At 41.4% G+C, this 12,690-nt stretch overlaps 1 protein-coding gene across 10 annotated transcripts in view; it reads right to left on the reverse strand.

Annotated features, from left to right (window-relative positions):
* The window catches only part of DOCK3 (dedicator of cytokinesis 3), a 739,703-nt gene that overhangs the window by 70,450 nt on the left and 656,563 nt on the right, over positions 1-12,690 (reverse strand). For all 10 annotated transcript variants that reach the window (XM_054483639.1, XM_054483636.2, XM_054483638.2 and 7 more), the window contains exons 28-32: positions 7,099-7,193; positions 5,331-5,406; positions 4,837-4,937; positions 4,511-4,569; positions 2,266-2,414 (exon numbers count right to left, since the gene is read on the reverse strand). In XM_054483639.1, coding sequence (XP_054339614.1) covers positions 2,266-2,414; positions 4,511-4,569; positions 4,837-4,937; positions 5,331-5,406; positions 7,099-7,193 — 480 coding nt within the window. The remainder of the gene's footprint in view (positions 1-2,265; positions 2,415-4,510; positions 4,570-4,836; positions 4,938-5,330; positions 5,407-7,098; positions 7,194-12,690) is intronic.

Below are 12,690 nucleotides of genomic sequence, written 5' to 3' on the forward strand. Positions count from 1 at the left end.
TCACCATGTGGTGCAATAGCTCACTAAAGCTTATTCCTCCTAACTTTGAATACAAAGTTTCAAAGTTCTTTTTTCTTTTTCTTTTTTTTAAGCTTCTCCTTGTCCAAACCCATTTGTTTTTCTTTTTTTTTGGCAATTGATTTTTGACCAAGGCAGAAAGACAACTGAAGAAAGGATACTCTTTTCAACAAAAGATGCTGGAATAATTGGACATCTTGTTGCAAAATAAAAAAAAGAACCTGACCCATCCTTCATACCTTATACAGAAATCAACTCAAAATAGATCACAGATCTAAATTTAAAATGTAAAATTATAAAACTTCTAGAAGAAAAGACAGGAGAAAAATTTTTGTGGCCCTATGTTAAGAAAAAGTTCTTGGGGTATGACCCCAAAAGCATGATCTATAAAAGAAAAACACTGACAAATTGGACTTCATAAAAATTAAAAACTTTTGTTCTAAGAAAGATATTGTTTAGTAAATGAAAAGATAAGCTAAAGATTTGCAGAAAATATCTGTAAATCATATGCTCAACAAAGGACTTACATACAGAATATATAAAGAACCCTAAAATTCAACAATAAGGAAAGCAACAACTCAAATGAAAATGAACAAAAGCTTTGAACTCATTTCACCAAAGAAATATAAGGATGGTATATAAGCACACGAAAAGATGCTCAACATCACTGGTCACTAGGGAAATAGAAATGAAAACCACAATGATATACAACTACACACCTATTAGAATGGCTAAAACAAACGAACAGATAATACTAAGTACTGGTTAGTATGTGGAGCAATCGATTATATACTGCTGCTGGGACTTCAAAATGGTATAGCTGTTTTAGAAGAGTTTGAGAACCTCTTCGAAAGCTAATTATACACTTGTCACAAGGCCCAACAATCCTATTCCTAAGTATTCACTCAAGAAAAATGAAAGCTTATATGCATACAAAAACCTGTAAAGAAATGTTTTTAGTAGCTTTGTTTATAATCCACAAAAAAGGAAATAACCCAAATGTCTTTCAAATGGTGAATGAATGAACTAAATACTACTCAGCATAGAAAAGCTACTGATACATGCAGTGACATGGATGAATTTCTCAAAGCATTATGCTAAGTGAAAGGGGCCAGTCTCAAAAGGCTGCACTTTGCTTGATTCCATTTATATGACAGTCTAGAAAAGGCACAACTATAGTGATGAAGAACAGACCTATGGTTGCATTTGTTAAGAACAGGGGAAGGGTTTGACTACAAATAGACAGCAAGACTGAATTTTTAAGTATTCAAAAACTCTTGATTGTGGTAGTGGTTACACAACTATGCATTTGCCAAAACACATAGAACTGTAAATCAAAAAGAATACATTTTACTCTATGTAAATTTAAAAATAAATAAATATTTAAAAATTACTGTTTGCCTGGTCTACTTCTCACTGTTACAGTCACCTATTCTAAGACCACTGGTTCATCCCAGAATCACAGCTCGGAAGGAGCTTAGTGGGGAACTAGTACAATTCCCAAGCCTATACAGAAAATTCCCCTAGAGGTTTCCTGGGAGCTTCTGCTTGAAGATCATCTGCCAAGAGAGAAAATCTCAATCTCCCAAAGCAGGCCTGCTTATAGTGGACAGTTTTTGCTGTTAGCAAGTTATTTATTTTATTAGCTAAAATTGGCTTCCTCATCATTAGCCCCTATTTGTCCTGGTACTATCCCCTGGAGCTACAGATATAAAGGCAGGAGCCATCTCCTACACTTAGTGGTGGCAAAAGAACTACACAGGAGGACAGCCTGAAGCCACTCAGTTGGAAGCCAAGGGGCCTGTATCTCCCGGACCAACCCCTCTGTGCAGTAGTCTACAAAATGCTGGGCTACCCTGAGCCATGAGAAGTCATCTGGTCTGGGCTGCAGTCCCAGAAATGCCTGGATTATACAGTGAAAATCCTCGGTAAAGGAATGACATCACACTCCCAGGGCCTATCATGAATGAAACTGGGAGGCTACAGTCTCAATCATTCTCTCCTTGATCAGAAAGCTATAGTGATGTTCATTCTTTCCTGGCCTCATTATTTTCTGGCCTCTAACTTCATGAAGAAAATCCACAAGTCAATTTTGGCCAGCAAGTAAGGGAAAACCCTTGAACAGGATTCAAATTAGCCAAGCTACAGCCCATCCCCACTAGAATCATGGCTTGGTCATCTAGGCCACGTTCCTAAGCAGAAGGGATCCATTCCAGAGGATACCCCGAACACTGCCAGGTGTCTTACCTGTTTGAAGTTGCCATTTTTTCTCTGCTCCCAGTCCATCATGTCATGAAAGATGGGAATCATGATATTCCGTACTTCTGGCTGTGGGACCAGTGTCACACCCAGAAAAGGACCAATCATTCCCGGAATAAAGTGGATCTTATGTTCACCTGAAAAACAAAACCCAAATTAGTTTATGCCTGCCTTGCTCCTTCCATGGAAGATTCCCAAATGGGGCCACAACACATGCTACAATCTATACTGGAAGCTTCCGAGAGCAAAGCAAGCTCTCCCCTATGGTTTTCTGAGATACTCTCCCTCAACTTTTTAGAGTTTACGGATAAAGTTGGCCTAGCCCAGTTAAAGCAAATGCACAACAGTCACACAACTGCTTTTCCAAAGAATTTCCTGACAGGTCCCACAAACTACCTCAAAATCTCTCTGAGATGAAGGAACAGAGTTTGCTACTCTAGACAGAATAAGTTTCTGAGTAACCTATGAGTGTCAGATAGTCTATTCACAGTGTTTATTTAACAAGAAAAACCCATATATTTCTGCTTAAATACAATGCACTCTCCTTGGAGTTTCTAGCTCTAGCCCAGAGACATTTAAGTGATGAGGATATCCAGTCCCTGGTCTAGCCACCAGAGGTCTAATAAGTCCATGGACTTTTACACTGCCTATGTTCATGTATGCCAAAGAAGTCCTCCTCCTGAGCTAGCAGGAGCCTCCTGCACAGCCCTACCCTAAAAGGCTGGCTTGGAGATTTTCTCTTTACCCACCCTGAACTCCCTTTGTGTTCATATTGCATTTCTGATGGTACCATTACACCTACTTGGCTCAGCTCAACCCCCAACTTCCTTAATGAAGCATTTCCATGTTAAGTGTGTGATGTGGGTTTCCCTCTCATTGGTGTGCCATCTAGGGTATGTTACCAGAAGCCAGAGACAGTCCTGTGGATGGTGGGATAGGATTTTTCTCTTCCTTGCAATGGTAAAACAGAGTGAACCATCTTTCAGAGCTCTGCTCTCAGTCCTTCAGAGACTAAGGAGGAGATAAACTGTGGGTCTGTGCAATGAATGCTACGGCCAAGTAAAACCATTTCTTGGGGACCAGAGAATGTCATTTCCACCAAAAGAAATGAGGCAGAAAAGGCTTTATCAGGCAAATCTGGCATTAAAAAAAACTCCATTTTGAAAACCTGTCTAAGAAGCAAATGTTTAGCCCTGAGGCTGGTTCAGCATATTCCAATTTTGGTACTTGGCACAGTAGCCAGTCTCTTACATTCCTGGGAATTTCAGAGTCAACTTTGGGTTAAAATCCATTTCCAAACTGTGCTGGATACAGGGAACCAGAGTGCTGGAAACTCTGCTTGGGGAAATGCATCCCCACTCATGAATAGAAGGCCCTCTCGCCGGCAGAAATACTTCATATCTCACTTGCTGCCTCTAGGTTAGTGGTGGGGATGGTTAACAGAGGACTGGAGATTTTATAACCATCATTCCTACAGCTTCAGAGCCATGAGCTCAGCTGAAAGCAGACTTCGCTTGAAATAATAATAGTTCTCTAGCATCTTGACATGGCACTCAGAACTCTACAATATCACAGGATGGCCCACTCAGTCACCAGGGCAACCCAGAAATTCTACCAAAAACACTGATCTGACAAATTTAGATTCAAAGCAGTGGCTATTTTCAAAGCATTCAAAGCAGAAGCTGTGCAAAAAAGGGAAGCCAAAACTGATCTCACTCAGAGGTTGCATTTCTCCTCTTATATGTTACTCCATGCAACTGGTGTCAAGTATCTGATCTGGATGCATGAATACCAGAGATCCAAGAAATGTTTTAATCTTTATTAAAATTAATAGCCACCTTTGCTCATGTATTGGGTATCTCAGATCTAAGCTTTTGAGCCTGCAACATCTAGACTGGGAAGTGAAGAGCATGGAGGATCTTATAGGAATGGGTTCTCAAATTGGAAAAAACTACTACAGCCCTCCTTTTCTTTTTTTCCTTTTGACTCTAGTTCCTAAAAAAAGGGATTTGGCATATGTATTACTGAGGTCTTATTTCTCAGACAAACTCTCCTTGCCAAGGGCTTTATGCACATGTGCTACACTATCCATCTGAGGTGTTATGTGAAAGATATGTAAGGATCTCTTGGGTCTCAATTAACATTCATAAAGCCTGGGAGACGTTATTAGTCTTGCTACTTTCTATTTGGCTATGTAATATATAGAAGGGAAGAACAGGGAGAAAAAACCTACCCAAATTCTGCCACATGCTGAACAGTTCATAGGCCATCATTACACGCATGTCCCCATACCTAAGAATAGTAATACAGGAGCCAACCGTTAGCGGGAGAAGGTTCAGGAAGATAGGGCTGCAAACCCATGAGGCCAGTACTTCAGCACTGTTTGTTTCTAATGCTTCCCAATGCACTAAGCCATTGGGCTCTCGACTGAACTCCCACACTTGGGCCCCTGGGAAACCACCCAGCTGAGAACCTTGTGGACCTCTGAAAGAACTCTCAACAAAACATAGCGCTATTTGGCCAAGTGGTAAGGAGATGAATATAAGACGTTTATCTTACTTATCTAGAATCTTCTTCCTTTTGGCTGAGGTGATAATTTCTAGCTGAAGGCTTGGCTGATTTATGAATAGAACTGCCAGGCTAAAATAAGAATTCCACACCTAGAGAGACAGAGAAAGAGAAAACGTGACAGTCTAAGAACTTAATCTTGTAGGGAGAGTTACTAAATACATGCATGTAGCATAGAACCCATTTTACAATCTTAAGATCCTCATTTTTTTCCCTTTTAAATATCTTTGCGAACAATAATTTTTCTTTTTTTCCCCCTTAACTCCTTCTGAAGCCAATTGTGTTGATTCTGGACTAGAAAGCATACTCATGGAGTTTGGCTACCAACACTTCCAACAGGGGTATCCCAGGTCATATTCTAATCATCATCAGGCTTGGAAGCTGTTTGATACTATGAATCTATTAATAAAGCAAAAAACAAGTGAGCTTGGTTTTGGCTTTCTAAGGTTATTGCAATAATAGTGATGGATTTCAGGAGTGCCTACCTTAAAGTCAAAGTCAGTCTCTGTGAAATTCTTGTGCAGTGCAGAGGACAGGTACTGGACAGTAGTGACTATAATACTGCAGTAAGGAAACAAGGCATTGGCAGAATTAAAAGACTAACAATGGCATCTGATGGCTTGGTATCAGCTGTCTATAGCCTGTGTGCAAACTTCTTGAGTACAATTTGTTCCCATGTAAGATGCGACTATAAAGGAAAGAGAAAATAGTACAAACTCTATAGAAAAAATCTCTACAGAAAACCAGTCTTGGAGAAATGCCCCACAGTTGGCAGGACAGCACAGGACATCAGTGGGTTCTAGACCTAGTTCTGTCATTACCTGGCCTTCATACTTCTCTCTGGGTCTCATTTTCCCTGCCTATAAAAGGTGGTAGGAGATCGATGGTTCTTTAAGGTTTCTCCCAGTTCAGAGTAGTTCTAGTATTTTGGGGACCTCTGAGTAATCAAGAGATATTATGATCACTTTGTAGGACTTAGAACATAATTTTATTATTATACTGGATAACAGGGGTTTATATAGTTAATAAATCTTTGCTTTTGTCATATACTATTATTTTCATCTATGTGTCATTTGAATTCAGCTCTTTCGGTCTAGCTTGAGTAATCACTCTCAATCTTAGCCTGGGCACATAGAAGGGACAATGGGAGGTTGTCCTGCTGGAACAAGAGAGTGAAGTGGAGAGAAGTCTAGTGGGACAGTACGTTTCATTACATAGGGCCTTGGCTACCTGGCAAGTTACTTGGCTACCTGGCACTGTTACTTACGTCTCACAGTGGCCACCTCTGCTTAGATGCAGAAGAACATGACAAAAACTGCATTAGAAAGACTAGTCCACTACTAGAGGGGGTGAAAAATTTAAAGGGTCAAAGCTTTGAAAGAAAAAGCTGCTCTTGCAGGACAAGCTGGGGAGCCTGAACTGCTCTGAATAGAGCTAAGAGATAGAAACAAGAAAGATTCAAATGGAAAAGTCACTATTTGAGGAAGTATCTGTGCAACTTTGTTTACAATCAACCTTCTAGTCTTTATAAAACATTTGTATTTTGGAAAAAGTTACAGTGCTTATAAAAGGTGTAAAGTGGAAAGACCATGCTAGTATCTTGCTAATATATCTAACAAACACTTTCACTGTATTTTATATGTCAATATAAGAGGCAGATCAGTGGGAGGAGGCAATGGGCTACAGTGTGGAGGCCAAGTAGCCTTCTTCTGAATATAGAGAGACTAGATGCCCAGCCCCTTACCACATGCATCATTTGTCTGGTTTGCCAGAAGGAAGCACAAGCTAGAAATATAAATGAGGCAGTCAGGTTAGGGTTATCTTTAGAGTAAATTCTATGTCAGTAATCAGAAGTGGTCAGAGCCTTGCAGCTAGGTCTCAGGTGCATAACTGGCACTGTCTATGGGAGGCAAGCACTGCCTAGTAGACAACACAATTCAAATTGAGAAGGACGCTTGGGATAATGCCCAAACCTACAGGGCAGCAGAGACCAATGGGTCACTGAGCGGCCTTCCTCAAGGAAGAACCCTTCTCTGGATATTATATTTCACATCCTGAAAATTTCCTTCTCTATCCTTACTGTGCCATCATCTACTAAGCACAAAAATATTTTTCTCATTTGCCCTCTCCTCTCTGTTCCCACGGCCCTGGCCTTTATTTGTCTTACTCATGTGCTCCCTCTCTGAAATACACATACTCTTCTTAGTCTGAGAACAGCTCAGTGATGCTGATACAGAGCCCTTCCATACTCACTTGCTTGTGAGCAGTCTCATTACCATCCAGTCCCGAGGGAAGACACTCATCTTCATCAGGTTCCGGAATACGCAAAAAATCTTCAGCAGAAATTCCTGACAGCAGGGGAAAGCTGATGTGAGACACCACCACCACAATATGCATCTCCTCAATAGGCCACTCCTGGCCACTAGATCATGACAATGGGTGGGACCAGTGAGTTAGATCTGGTTCTCTCTGTGAGTTGTTTCTCTCTTAGAGGGCTACATGAGAGTGAGTTCTGGGTACTCTCACAGGCCAGATGGAAGCAGACCCAAACTGGGCAGAACAGAGGTAGCTCTATACCCACAGTGCCCAAAGCAGTTCTATACCCACTTTATACCCACAAAGCCCAAAGCATGGGACAGACTAAGGTCTAGCCAAACTGGTGTCCGACTGAGTCCATGGGCTTCATTTTCTGGGGCATGGCCCCTGAGCATCTGATTGTAAGAACATGCTTTTTTGGATATTAAGAACACAATGATGGGAGAGGTACTTTAGGAATGGCAGAGTAAAGACCTCTGAAAATCTGCTTGTCCATGAAAGCAATGGGGTGGCTAATACTGGTTAACCAAAGGCTTGTGACAATCCAAGAAATGTTTACTCAAGAAAAATGGATGAATAATAACAACGAGTTTTGTTGCATTTTTAACTTGCACTATTCCCTTCCCCTCCCACCTCCACAGTAGCCTTAAAAACAAGCTGCTGTAGAATCATGAAAGTCATGAAAATCAGAGCCTAGCAGCCATTAGAAGGGACAGAATGGTTTTGGAACTCCTACAAAAGTCCCGACCCCCCAGAATTGTTATTATTTGACCTGCTTGGCAGCTTCTTGGAAAAACTCCATTCATAGGGCTTGTCTTAATTTAACCTGACTCAGAGCTCACTCAGTGAGGAAAACTCTATACCCAAGGCATTTGTTGGAGAAAAAACAAACAAACAAACAAAAAAACCATATAATTTAACATCCCAGCTGCATGAAGCAGCCATGTCATTTTGGGCAAACCAGAGAATGGCTAAAAAAAAAAATTATAAGGAAAATCTGAGGAATGAAATATCCATAGGAGGCCTTGAAAAGCTCTGACATATTCCTGGGAATCTAGAAGGCCACACATGAGTGCAGGGCTGTGCACATTCCTAGGGAAGGCCTGAGAAGGCCTAATCTCTCACCTGTGCTGACCTTGAGGCTCTGGGCAAGCAGGAAGTGAAGGCTACAGCCGAACTGAAAAGTGCTGGAGCAATGACAGTGAGCCCCAACACATACATATAAAAAAATCCTTTACAAAATGCGGAGAGTTATTGATTTAAGGCATTTAAGAAAATCTCTGTTCAGTTATTAGCTGATCATTAATTAACTACATGGAGACTTCAGTGATTGCATATAGTTAAAAAATACAGATATTAAAGAATGGGTCCAGGCATGGTGGCTCACACCTGTAATCCCAGTGCTTTGGGAGGCTGAGGCAAGAGGATCACTTGAGGCCAGGAGTTTGAGACCAGCTTGGGAAACATAGCAAGATCCCCATCTTTAGAAAAAATTAAAAAATTAGCTGCATGTGGTGGTGCATGCCTGTAGTCCAAGCTACTCAGCAGGTTGAGGTAGGAGGATTTCCTGAGTCCAGGCAAGGTCGTAGTGAGCTCTGATCACATCACTGCACTACAGCCTGAGCAATACAGCAAGACCCTGTCTAAAAAAACCCCAAAAAAGCAATGAGTCCAATAATGTCACTAAAAAAAGAAAAAAGCATCAACAACATAAAGCAATAAAAAGCAACAATAACAAGCCCTGGGGATATGGGGAAGGGATCTGATTTCCAGAGTTGCCAAATTATTTAAAATGTCCAGTTTTCAACAAAATATTATAAGATATAAAAAAATAGGAAAGTATGGCCCATACACAGGCAAAAAGAAGTAAATAAAAACTTTTCCTGAGGTAGCTCAAACATTGGATTTGCTTGGAAAATACTTTAAACAAAGAAATGAAGGAAATCACACTTAAAGAATTAAAGGAAAGTGTAAGAACAATGACTCACCAAATAGAGGATGCCAACAAAAAGGGTAGAAATTACTTAAAGTACACCAAATATAAATTCTAGGATTGAAGAATACAATAACTGAAATGAAAAATTCACTAAAGGGGCTCAGCAGCAGATCTGAGCTAGTAGAAGAATTAGCAAATTTGAAGCCAAGTTAACTGAGATTATCTCAAGTAGGAAAAACAAAAAGAAAAAAGAATGAAGACAAATGAACAGAGCCTCAGATACCTGTAGGGCATCATTAAGGGTATAAACACACACACAGTGGTAGTGCCAGAAGGAAAAGAGAAAGAGAAACAGGAAGAAATAATGGGCAAAAACTTTCCAAAATTGATGAAAAAATCTTTACACAGCCAAGAAGCTCAACAAACTCTACAGGGGATAAAATCAAAGAGATTCACATATAGCCACATTAGAATCAAAAATGTCAAAAGCCAAAAATAAAGAGAATCTTGAAAGCAACAAGAGAAAAACAACAAACAACCCTCAATTATATGAACAGGTGATATCATCAGATATAGTGGAGGCCAGAAGGCAGACAGCAGAAATATTCAAAGTCTGAAATGAAAGACCATCAACAAAGAATCCTATAGCGAGCAAAACTACCATTCAAAACTAAAGAAACTGCAAAGCACAGTGGCTCATGTCTGTAATCCTAGCACTTTGAGATGCTGAGATGGGAGGATTGCTTGAGCCTAGGAACTTGATACTAGCCTGAGCAACATAGCGAGACCCCATCTCTACAACAATAAATTAAAAAAAAAAAAAGAAAAAAAAAACTAGCTGGTGTGGTGGTGTGCACATGTAGTCCCAATGACTTAGGAGGCTGAGGTGGGAGAATCACTTGAGCCTGGGAAGACTGAGGTGGCAGTGAGCTATTATTGTGCCACAGCACCCCAGCCTGTGTGACAGGGCAAGACCCTGTCTCAAAAAAAAAAAAAAAAAAAAAAAAAAAAAGAAGAAGAAATCAAGACATTCTCAGGTAAAAACAGAGAGAATTTTCTATTTGTAGACCTGCCCTATAATAAACACACACACACACACACACACACACACACACAGAGACACACACACACTGAGGGAATTAAAATGGCATACTAAATACATTTAACACAAAAGAAGGCAGTAATGGAGGAACAGAGGAACAAAGGTGGCATAAGACCTATATAAAGCACATAGCAAAATGGCAGGTGTAAAACCTACCAATTACCTTTATTGGCAATTACAGTAAACATAAATGAATTAAACACCCCAACTAAAAGATGGAGCTGGGAAAAACTAATTTAAAAATATGATCAAACTATATCTACAAGGTACACACTTTAGATTCAAAAGTATAAATACATTGAAAGTAAAAGAATGGAAAAATATATACCATGAAAATAGTACCCAAACGAGAACTGGTATGGCTATATTAACATCAGACAATATAGACATTAAGACAAAAATTTTTGTTAGAGACAAAGAAGGATATTTTTATAATGATAAAGGGGTCAATTATGTCTGGAAGTCGTAATTATAAACATATATGCAACCTAAAAGCACAGCCTCAAAATATATAATGCAAAAACTGACAGAATGGAAAGTAACAGTAGACAATTCAACAATAGTTGAAGACCTTTGATATACCACTAACAGTCAGAAAAACTAGACAGAAGATCAGCAAAGAAATAAAAAACTTGAGCAATATTATAAACTATCTAGTTCTAACAGACGTCTATAGAACACTCCATCTAACAACAAAATACACACGTTTTCCTCAAATGCACATAGAAGGAAAAATATGTGCATTCCCTTCTCTAGGACAGATCATATGTTAGGCCATAAGAAAGTCCCAATAAATTCAAAAGAAGTAAAATCAGAGGGGTGAGGATGGCCAGCTTGAAACAGCTGCAGTTGGAGGGTCCCACAGAGAAGAACCAAAAAGGTGAGTGAACCCTGCAGTGGCAACCAAGGTGTCTAGGTTCTCTCACTGGGACTGACTAGGTGGTTTGCATGACCCACGGAGAGTGAGGAAAAGCAGGGTGGTGCGATGGCTCACCTGGGAGCCACATGGGGTAAGGGGGCCCCCCACCACCAGCCAAGGGAGGCAGTGAGGGACCGTGCTACCCAGACTGGGAAACCATGCTTTTTCCACAGATCTGTGCAACCCATAGATCAGGAGATCCTACTTGTGAGCCCACGCCACCAGGACCTTGGATCCCAAGCACACAGCTGTGCAGATTCTCAGCGGCCACTCAGCTGGAGGCTAAGACAATAGAGTTCCCCCCAAGTGAGGGTTGGCAGCCATCACTACAGCTGCCTGCTGTCTAAGACAACTGAGCTCCTGAGGGGGAGGAGAGGTTATCATCACTATAGCTGCCTGCTGCCTAAGACAAATGAGCTCCCCAGGAGAGGGGCAGCAGGCATCACTATGGCTGCCTGCTGCCTAAGATGATTAGCTCACTGGGGGAGGGGCAGCAGCCATCACTGTAGCTCCAGTCTTCAGTTTTTCCCCTGCTGGTGCTGGGGAAACCGGACGGTTTGGATCCAAACTGCCACACTGGCTGTGGCAGACTGTGGCCAGGCTGCCACTTTAGGTCGGACCCTGACCCATTCTTCTTCACTAGGTGGGGCCTCCCTGCAGGAATTTCAGCAACTCCAGCCAGGGGTTTAGGGACAGAACTTTGATCTCCTGGGACTGAGGGGCGGCTATGGTCTCCGCAGATCAGTAGACTTAGTCTTTCCCCCTGCTAGTTCTGAGGAATCCAGGCAGCCCAGACAAGTGGGATTCCCCCCAGCACAGCACACCCCTTCTGCCAAGGGGCAGCCAGAGTGCTTCATTAAGTGGGTCCCAGATTCTGTGCCCCCTGACTGGGTCAGATCCTCCAATAGGGGTTGCCAGACACCTTATATAGGAGCATTCCCGCTGGCATAAGGTCAGTGCCTCTCAGGGACAGAGATCTCAGAGGAAGAAGCAGGCAGCTATCTTTGCTGTTCTGCAGCCTCCTCAGGTGACACCTCTGGGTGTGGGAGGGACCCAGGTGAATAGGGTCTGGAGTGAACCCTCGGCAAACCAGAGCAGCCCTACAAAAAGGGGCCTAATTGTTGAAAGAAAAACAAACAGAAAGCAACAACAACAGCATCAACAAAAAAGTCCTCACAAAAACCCCATCCAAAGGTCAGCAGCCTCAAAGACTGAAGCCACACAAACTCATGAAGATGAGAAAGAATCAGTGAAAAAACACTGAAAACTCAAAAAGGCAGAAAGTCTCTTCTCCTCCAAATGATTGCAATACCTCTCCAGCAAGGGCAAAGACCTGGGCAGAGGCTGAGATGAATGAATTGACAAAAGTAGGCTTCAGAAGGTGAGTAATAACAAACTTCTCTGAGCTAAAGGAGCATGTTCTAACTCAATGCAAAGAAGCAAGAACCATGATAAAACATTACAGGAGCTGTTAACCAGAAGAGCTAGTTTAGAGAGGAACATAAATTACCTCACGGAGCTGAAAATAAAACATGAGAACTTCACAGTGTAAACACAAGCATCAATAACCGA

This window comes from Pongo pygmaeus, chromosome 2, assembly GCF_028885625.2.
Source record: "Pongo pygmaeus isolate AG05252 chromosome 2, NHGRI_mPonPyg2-v2.0_pri, whole genome shotgun sequence".
Classification (NCBI taxonomy): Eukaryota; Metazoa; Chordata; class Mammalia; order Primates; family Hominidae; genus Pongo; species Pongo pygmaeus.